At 44.5% G+C, this 10,256-nt stretch overlaps 1 protein-coding gene across 1 annotated transcript in view; it reads left to right on the forward strand.

The window, feature by feature from the left end:
* LOC104345173 (N-acetylated-alpha-linked acidic dipeptidase 2) overlaps positions 1–2,294 on the forward strand; it is a 31,811-nt gene extending 29,517 nt beyond the window's left edge. Inside the window, exons 18-19 of the mRNA XM_009949525.2 lie at positions 364–456; positions 2,105–2,294. Of these exons, the coding sequence (XP_009947827.2) occupies positions 364–456; positions 2,105–2,294 (283 nt within the window). The remainder of the gene's footprint in view (positions 1–363; positions 457–2,104) is intronic.
* Positions 2,295–10,256: the final 7,962 nt, after the last annotated feature.

Consider the following 10,256-nt stretch of genomic DNA (forward strand, 5'->3'; position numbering starts at 1 on the left):
TGGGTGGACACCAAAATCTGGCTGTCTTCCTCTTGACCTAAATCTCAGCCTTCCTGTCCCCTCTGCTAAGTGGGATCTTTCTAGTGACATTTAATACTAAGCAAGTATCTGACACTTTCAGAAAGTCTCCCATTTTATTTTGCAGAGTGAGAAATCTAGTAGTTCTGTTTCCTCACTCAGAAATTCCAATGCATTAGTATAACACGTATTGAACATTTCCATTTGCAAACCCTCATCTTTTTAAAAACTGTAGGCCATCTTTGTAATTTCTTTTCTGTCCAAAGACGAGGAAAAGTATTTAAATGAAACTGGGAAATCATGTTTCCTCATTGTGTGAAATATCTCTGTCTCCGTTTTCTGCAGTCCAGTTGCAGTGCGAATCATGAATGATCAGCTGATGTTTCTAGAAAGAGCTTTCATTGATCCTCTTGGCTTACCAGGACGGAAGTTTTACAGGTGAGGCAACGAGTTTCTTGACCAGCTGTCTAAGGCACTGCATTTTTGCAAGTAAACCCCACCCTAACTGACTGGTCAGCTGAACTGCTGTATAGGCCTCATACAGGAATTACAGCTCAGCGGGTCGGTTTAGGTACAATCCAGTGAGTAGCGGAATTTGTGTGTAACCCCCAAGGACAACTCTTTGGCTGCACCAGCCTTATGGTGCCTAATCCCTCTTCTTGGGTCTGGCACTCTGTTTTTATTAGCCATCATACTCTGTGACTTTTACTTGCAGGTGCGCAGTACTACTTCTGTTACCACTTGCTCTTTTAAACCCATACAAAGTGAGGACTGAGTGGAGAATCAACTGTGCTGAAAAGAACAAGAGAAGAGTAAAAGGGAGAAGAGGATGAGAACAGTTGTGTAGTGACGGTCAGGTGAAGAGGGAGGTCCAGAAGAGAGAGCTTGGAGAGAGAGACCTTTGAGCACAGGATAGATAAAGGCCCATGAGCTCTGCTGCATTGTCCCATCTGTCCCAGCTTTGGCTGCTTCTATAGATGCTGCCATTAGCTCAAATTGTTAACTCGTTATTCAAGAAGTTTTCACTTTACAAGCACATGGGCCCAGAGAAAGACAATGTTTGGTGCACCACAATACCCTTTATAGAAACGCCATGCGTATTAGTAATACTCAACAAAAAGACTTGACACCAGTGTCAGGTGTGTGACTACCTCACTTAGTACTCTCAGTACCCCCCTCTTCCTAAGGACTGGATCTCTCTGACTCACTGATTGATGGCTTTCACACAAAGCCAGAAGTCCCTCAGGCAGGTGGAGTTGAGAATCACACTTCCATCCTCCTAGGAAAAACTGTTGTTCACACTTTCAGAAGAATGAAATGGTTGTTTTCTACAGTTTTCTTGTTGAATGTTAGGTATCATTTAGAGCTGTCTGGATTTTTAAATATTTTTTTACTTGCTTGCATTTATTAATGTAGTTTTAGTGTTTATTTTGATTTTGGGGGACTCTTTCACAGCTATGAATCTTCTTTGATACTTCATATGAACAAAATCGGTTTAAAAGCGGATCTGCAACTATTTATTATTTAAGAAAAAAATGCCACCAACAAATAAAATTGATGCTTTTGCGCAGTTCTGTTCCAATATGATCTCTTCTCTGAAGAATTCATGCTCTTCTCAAGAATTGTCCCATAGATTGTTTTTCCCTTTTTTTACACTCCTTTCCCAGATCTGCTGACCATCATTCAGCTGCTTAGTTATTTTTGAAGTTTCTGTTCCACATTCTCATAGACCCATAACTAGTTTTATCCCCTGTTCCAGACTGCCTCAGGTTTGTTGAGCTCCCATTTTCAAAAAATGCAACACGGTTTTATTCCTAATTAGACATATGCATCATCTCTTCCCAAGAAGAAGGCTACCTGTGCTAAACCTGTGCCCTTTCCCACAGATTTTGCCCTTGTGGGTGTTTCCTCCTGTCCTTTTAAAGGCAGGTCCAGCTCAATTTCCTGTGTATTTAGTAAGTTCTGATCTTCACAGGATTTATAGCTGCTTTATGGAGCACACACACAGTTCCCTACAATGAACTCACACATGGTTACCGGTTACCTTTATTTAGTGTACCTACATGTTTTTCCTCCTTCCCCGCAGACACGTCATCTTCGCTCCAAGCAGTCACAACAAGTACGCTGGAGAGTCCTTCCCGGGGATCTACGACGCCATGTTTGATATTGAAAGCAAAGCTGATCAGCATGAAGCCTGGGAAGAAGTTAAGAGGCAGATTTCCATCGCAGCCTTCACTGTGCAGGCAGCAGCAGGGACACTGAAAGAAGTAGCGTAGGACAGTGGCTTCGAAAAGCTCAGTCAAACAGCAAAGTCTGAAACGCAGCGTAGTCAGGAGACTGCAGGGAGCCAGTCTCTCCCGACTGCCTGCTGTATCTGAGTTTCCAACCTTCGGAACGCGTGCCAGCTGACTGCTAGGGTGAGCAGGAGCTCTGTGCATCAAAGAACTCCTGAGGTAGAAATTGCTGCTTCTCTGATACTGACAAAACTGTAGCTTTAAGAACGACCCTAGATGGAAGAAAATTTGAGGGTGGGGAGAAGGAAGAATCAGTTCCCAAAACTCCCAGAGTTTTCTGAGAGATCTGCCAGTTTTGATGACCTGTTATTTTGGATGTACAATTACAAAACCAGTTATTTGCCAAGCTACCTGTAAATCTTGTCCATAGCGGTGATCAACAGCACGCATTTCAAAAGAAAAAAAAATAACAGTCCTCAGCATGTGCATTTTTGTTGTTCTGAGAATTACTTTTAGAACATAAGACACCAAAGGCATCTCTGTATTTTAGAATTCATTCTGCAGGAGTGGTGAACGCTCATTATACTGATTTGCTTTCTTTTCCTGAAAAAATAAAACACGGGCCCTCCTGCTGGTTGCCAAAGCAGTACTAGCCATTGATAACCCGAGAAAACAGCTGCTGATATGCAGAAATCCTAGAGCATTTTCTTGGGGAGCGAGTGTCCATCCCTCGGAAAGTCACTGTGCACCTCCCTCCTTTATGTTGGGTTGACATTTGGACTTGATGATCTTACAGGTCTTTTCCAACCTTAATGATTCTATGATTTGCACTTCAGAAAATAAAAAATTAAGGTGGATAACCAAAAGCTGACCCCCCCGACTCCTTTTGGCACTTTCACTAGTCCCAAACCCATGGAAGCTTTTGTTCTTATTTTTTCGCGGGAGATCTCTTTCATGCAGATGTCTTCTTCCAGTTGAGGGAGCTAGAGGACGCTGTCACTATCGGCATGGTGCTTGAGGTTATTCTGTCTTCCCATCAGGAGCTGCTGTTGTATTCAAAGAGAAACTGAAATGCATGAGAAGGGTAATTGTACAAAACTGTTTAATTTGTAAAAAAATTGATTCTTGCCTCATTTGCCCTTTAAAAGTACTTCTCATCTACATGCTTTACAACTAATAAAATTGCTAGAATTTTATTAAATCACAAACCAGTTTGTGGGAGCTGATAATAACCAATTTCTTCTCTTATGTAAAATACACTACAGTTTTTCCCACAACGACAAATTGCAACAGGTTGTGGGAATAAAATCCTTTTTGTTTTATGGGGAATAGAACCGATGTGGTACTAAAAAAGACAGAATTAGAGACACAGGGCAATTAGTAGGCTACAGGAGGAGTCGTTCTCATCTCAAATCCCTTGAATTCAGACAAGGGAACCAGAAATTGCTATAGTTCAGTCCTTTGGGAAGTTGGTTTGGGGGGGTATATGCCACCAAGGAGAGAGGCTTTCATAGTGGCATCACTTCCAATAAGCCTCTCTGAAAGACGAAGGACTGTGTACCTATGGATGTTGTGCTCATAACTTACAGTTAAACTGCTTTTCACAAATCAAGCCTTAGGCACACGAGGAGGAAATTACACTTCCACAGTCCATGCTTTACCCCTTCTGCTGGAAAAAGTAGCGCTTCACTGACCTTGTCAGCACGCTCGTAAGAGACAGGAGCAGTCACCGCTGAGGACACCAGAGCAGTGACTACGTTTTTGTTGCTCCCTTTACTGCTGCCTAACTGGGGCCACTCACCGCCATTAAGTTGTCCATGTCCACATCTGTAGCTCAAGGCGCCACCGAAGGATGCGATACCCTGTGAACGGTGACCGGTACGTCACTGCACTGGTTTTTCTTCCCTTTTCCTGACTCACCCGCTCTTCCCGCTCCATCACAGCTTTATGGTAACTGCAACGGGCAGCAACAGAATGTGCCCCCAGGGAAGGGTTAGGATATCCGGATGGTGGAAAAAAGCCACTAGTGCCCCTTGCGAACAGCAGCCAGCTTCGGACCTGTCAGTGGTCGCTGCTGTAAGATCATCAGAGGATAAGGCAAGCAAGGACTTTCCACATAAAAAGGAAATATCTCGATGAAGCGTGCTTCCTCCTTGATTTACAGAACTCTCCTTCACAGTATAAACCAGTGAAGAAATATTTTACCCGTAAACACACTCTTCCAGTGGTAGTTAGCCTTTGAATTTCTGTGCCATTACCTTGCTGCTGCAAAAGCACTTATTATCTCTTCTTGTTTCTGTGAGTGGTCTGAGGCTCTAAGAATAAATTCCAGCTCACATCAAGCTGAATGCTCAGCTGGCACCGATTGCCTCACTCCTCAACTTAATTGATAACGCTGTATGAAGGTACAATTCATCCTGACCCGCTGCATCCCGAGAAGTACACAAAACAGCTTTAACTTATTTCCATTCCTGTCTGTAAAGTTCTGCTGAGGGACCCTTATAAATAAGGAAACCAAACCACTTATAAATGGCTTATGCTAATTAATTTCCATAAAGTCCCATATTCTTGGTATTGAAAGGATCAGTTACTCAGAGCTGAGATTGCCTTCCCTGCTCCAGTCAGTCGTATCTCCTTTTCCACAGATGGGCAACCAAGCAACTGCTGCTGCCTCCCAGCCCAAAGGCCACTGCATTTGTGCAGCTCTTGCCTGCCCACAATTTCAAGGTGGGGGGTGGTGGTGGTATTTTTCAGGCTCTCCTTACAAATGGGTAACACTGGACCACCTCTCTGTCCTTCCCCAACTCCGTCTGCACAGCTCATTCACTCAACCTGGCTGATGCAACCTCCAAATCACATAGCTGGGTGAAACAGACCCTTCAGCCTCAACCAGGGCCGCAAAACAATTTTGCAAAATTAAACTTGGATGAATCAAGTATCACCTGGATACCTGGTTTGCCAATCGTCTCTTGAGAGAATCAATTTCAAAGGGACAGTGCCAGGAAGTTGATTTCAAGTTGTCTTATGGTTGAAACACCTCTGGTTTGCCTTTGGAAACCCTAACACTTGGTCAGTTCAGTGACGGCTGGGAGGTGGGGATAACCTACATGCTCCATTCTCCACTGCATAAGTGATAAACGCAATCCCATTACAACACTCATTCATTTGCACCAAAAAAGGTAGTAATTTAAAATAGTTATCTGCTGTGTTTTTCGATTGCTCAATAAATAGAAATAGAACCACCTAAAATGCTCTGCAGTTCTTAAGGTTAATAAACACTCAAACTAATTAAAAAACTTTGAAGACTGAGTGTTTGGGACTAAGTGATGCCAGTGCTTCTCTCAACACCCTGTAATTTAGCAACCCTTCCCGAAGCTGACCCATGCACCAAGGGACTGCCTTCGTAGAGCACTGAAATTAAAGTCTCCCTATCCCAGTATCCTGATGGCTGAAGTACAAGCACACCAGCTGAAGAACTTACATCAATCCCCTCAGTAGCTCTACAGTTCAGGTGTTAGAACAGGGCATCTGGATTTGTCCCTTCTTTTGGTTCAGGCAAAGCAATTTGTCAAGTCCGTGTCAAACTTTTAAATTGCTTCAGCTGATCTCCAATCGCATACTTTTATCACTGTGGTGAAAGAAAAGCACCCTGTGTAACTCAGTGTATCTGTTAAGGAAAAGACATTGCAAGAGGAAGGTCCTAAAGCAGTCCATCAGCCCCGTAAGCAGATGACCACAATCAGTACCGGTGCTGTACGCTGACTTTTTCACAGACCTGATTTCTATTATCCTGCCCTTCTTCTATAGACCCTGTATAAAATAACCTCTGCATGTTCATAAGGGCCAAGAGAATGTGAACTCCATGGACCACATGGTATTTTGCGACAGAAGAGGACCTGAACACCCGGCCGGCAGCCAGTGACCCAAAACCCTTTCCTTGTGTGGAGGAATTATTGCTGTTCCTGTCCGTGCTGCCGAGTAAGACGGCAGGCAGCAGAATCACAGAATGGTGGGGATTAGAAAAACAGGTTTAAAACAAAGAGATTCCTCACACTGCATGGGATTATGTGGCGAAGCTCATTGCTACAGGAGCTTGTGAAAGGTGAAGTGGGTTAGAAGAGGATCCGATGCATGCACGGAGTGCTCGTGCCTAATGATCCAGATGCAACCTTGCATCGAGAAGGCCCTAAAGCACTTGGGAATTAAAGCATATATGTGCATGAAGGGATTAAAACACACCTGCTCAATTTCTTGCTTTAAGCATGTCATGGAGAGATTATTGGGAAAGACAGTACTTTGCACTCTCATTGTAGCGCTTTCCACTGAATAGACAGCCCCTTAAGCGCTGCTGGTGGTCCTCTATTTGCGTGCCCTTGATTAAAACCCATGAAAATTAATAAACATATCTTCAAAAGGTTGCTTGTTCTCCTCTTTAAACCAAACTAATAACTAAATACGCCAATCAGAGGCTTTTTTTAAAAAAAAAAAAAACACAAAATTGCTTAAAAGCAGAAATAGTTTATCCTCCAGTGATGGCATTCAGGGGGTAAGAGGTGCTGTGCAGCATCTGCAGAGAAGAGCTACTGCAGTGACCTCAAATTATTCCTAAGGAAAACAGCAGCAGGATATGATTCTAGAAGACACTGAAAGTCACTGAAGACTTTCTGCACCTCCCAGGCATTGCTGTAGAAACCCTCAAGGAGGCAGAGCTGGAATCTTCAGGTGACACAGCACCAAAAGCAGCTGAGGACCGCCTCTCCGCAGCTGGTAGGAACAGGATACACTCAGCACGGCCTGTTTTTTCTCTCTCTTACTCTAAATTTCTCTATTTTCCCTCATGAGTTTTTTAACATACAGTTAAGAGTGCCATTAAGAGAGCTGAATGATGATGAATGTCATGGACTTCCTTACGGCAAAGCAGAGGAGACACCACTAACTAAATGAAATACAGAAATCTTGCTTCTGCTACGCTGCTCTCCTCTGAGCCAAACCAAAGCGCTGCGTTCTGCACTGAGCAACACCTGCTGCGCAGCAACGGTCCCTACAGAAACCAGCAGGAGCAGAATTTAGTGAGCAGCCTTTTTTTGACACAAAAGACTGTCCCCATTGCACCACTGGGACTAAAAGCGACTCCAGTCAAGCCAGAGTGGATACCGCTTAGCCCTGTGATTCTGCCACAAGGCTATGCTGTATTAAAGCTGAGCTCTAAGTCAGGTTCAGCAGTTACTTCTGACGATCAGCGTCAGCAGGAGGAACTTAGAAAGCCTAAATGGTTTAGGAGCTGTCTGTCTCATGGATTGCTTCTGTATTGGCTAATGCCAGTTATAACCTGTGAAGTCAAGGCAGCTCCTCTCAGCGTCAACACGGTGTTTGTCCTGATGGATCACGCACCTTTAAACATGTTCTTCCTCGTCCAAGAAACTCTACAAGCTGTTCTTCAACCCACCCTGCAAGGCACATCCGTTTTCTGGATGAGCTTGAAGAGCTCAAACACGTTACAACCTTCCATAAAGGGAGAGAACAGGAGAGGGGATAATGGGAAAAGCGTTTCATCGGAGGGTGGCAGATAAGAACAGACTTGCTGTGTTTGCACGGCACCTTCCCCAGATGCGCTTTGCTACCTTGCGGACAGCAAGCTGCTGGCGCCTTCCCGATGCTGCTCTCCACGTTACCTCCAAACTTGGCTGTATTTTCAGAAGTAAACCCAAGCCACAGCTGCCGGACACAGCGACTGTTGTGACAACAGGCCCTTACGTAACCCACAGCAGGAGGACATCAGGCTGGGGAAACACGGCCAGCTGCAAACGCTGAGCACTGGAAGATGTAAGTCCCTCTGAGATCACTCGTCCCTTCAGATATTCCTGGAACCAACACCCCCCTCCTGAAGGGCTGCTTTGGCTTCCTCAGCTCTCTCCGTCTCCCAAGCCATCTTTCCGTACTCTTTCCACCCAAGCCTGCGTGCCCTGGCATCTCCTGGCTGCACTAAAACACCCTCTTCAGCCCGAGCTCAGACGGGATTACCCTGGCACCCAGCCTTGCAGAAGGGTGGGCACTCGTGTAGCATCGCCCACCGCCACGGCAGAGGAGTAAAACACAAGGATCCTGCCTGTCTTACTACGGGCAGAAAGAAAAGCACTTTGTCAGCAAAGACAAGGCCATTGCAGTACACCTGCAACCTCAACGCTGTGATCATGAACGCTTCGTCTCTACAGACCAACAAGGAATACCCTTACAGACCAACCTTCCAATAACAAAGCGGTTAAAATGATTACGAGCCGTTTATCTTCCTGGGGTCTCCAGTATCATCCTGTGACCCTTCTCTAATCATCCTGTGCCCATGGTCCTCTACACCACATCCCATGCCCCAGTTTTCAAGGCCCCTGCTTATACCAGGCTTGTGTGCCTCTGCAGCGTGACGCTAGAATCATAGATACGGTGCTCTGCAGAGAAAACCTGCTCATGACTATACAAAAAATACGGTTATTCCATACAACTAGAAAGGAGCAGCGAAGGTAGAACAAGGAAGTCAATAGCCACTTGGTCATGAGAAAACTTGTAACAGCCCAACAAGGTAAAACAAAGCCCCAGGCAGGAGAAGAGGTCAGAGAACACAAGCCTGGCAAGTCCTGAGACCCTGCGGGGCTGGGGCAAAGCTTGTGCCCTGCTACGAGCCGCGGCAATGCTGTCTTTACCGAGCTGTCGGCGGAGATCAGCACTCGGGGACTACCTGGGGGAGATCCTGAGCTTTTGAAAGAACAATCGTTAAGGACAGCTACTCATACCGAGTCATACGCATACTTAGTATCTGGTCCTGGCGAATCTGAGAAATGGGTGAAACAGACGCAGCTTTGCTTTTCTGCATTTTCAAACCACTCCAGTTCACAGAACTCAGCCTGACCGGACCTTGGGTTTGAAGAATCAGTCGTTCCTGTCATCTGCAGTCTGCTAAATGATCACCTGCCTGAGAACTGGGTATTTCTATAGCATTCAGAGTGTTAGTGCAGGACTCAGCACTTGCCTCTCAGGCAGAATCATACTCCATTTTCTACTAAAACATAATATCCAGAATACGGAGAAGCTCTGGCAAAATCTATTGTTGAGGAAAAATAAGAGCAGAAGGATAAATGCTAAACAATGCCGCTGTGCTCACACAGCAAGAAGGTGAACCTTTAAGAAGATACAGGGGAAAATTACAGAACAGTGTGATTTGAAAAGTTTCAGTGCTCTGGCTCATTCGCAGTTGGAATTGCTTTGTATTAACCTTCAGTCTTAGCATGTTTTCTAGGAATATTTCATTTTTCTATAAAAATGCGAGAACCTTTCTCTTAAAAATTTATTTTCAACTGCATTTTAATATTCACCACTCATTTCACCAGCTTTATCTTCTTTACTGCTGTTAACCGAAAACAGAAAAAAAGCAGCAGAGCCGTAACAACTTCAGCATTCTTAGACACAGCCCAAACATCATATCTGGAATTATTCCAGTTCCAGCAAGTTTGTGACAGCTCAAAACTCTTGGACAGACCAATTTCCATGAATGAGACTGGCCCCTCTCCGAGTAGCCACACTTACTCAAATTGCTGCAAAACTGACGTATCTTGACTGGGCTGTTGTGTTAAAGCAACGGGCAAAGAAAGGAACCAAGGGGTGGGGAAAGAACCCCAACCCTTTGCCCCACCATTTCCAGCACTGACCTGTGGAAAGCACCCACTTACGTTTTACTTCAACAACCACATTGCAAATCCAATGAGAAGGTTTCTCCCGTAACAGACATCATCAAATAAAACCCCAAATGCAACCAGCATGTAATAAGAATTTTATTGAATACATTTAGAAAAAAACTAGAGCATGAAGACATGAGATTAATTTCTGCATATAAGTTTTATGAATGTGCAGAATCAAACAACCATGCAAAGACATCTCCCCCCTTCAACTGTAATTCAAGACTTTTATAATGGCAAAGTTATTACCACCTCAAAACAGTGTTCCAGACACACAACTCCT

Source organism: Leptosomus discolor, chromosome 1, assembly GCF_034619465.1.
Source record: "Leptosomus discolor isolate bLepDis1 chromosome 1, bLepDis1.hap2, whole genome shotgun sequence".
NCBI lineage: Eukaryota > Metazoa > Chordata > Aves > Leptosomiformes > Leptosomidae > Leptosomus > Leptosomus discolor.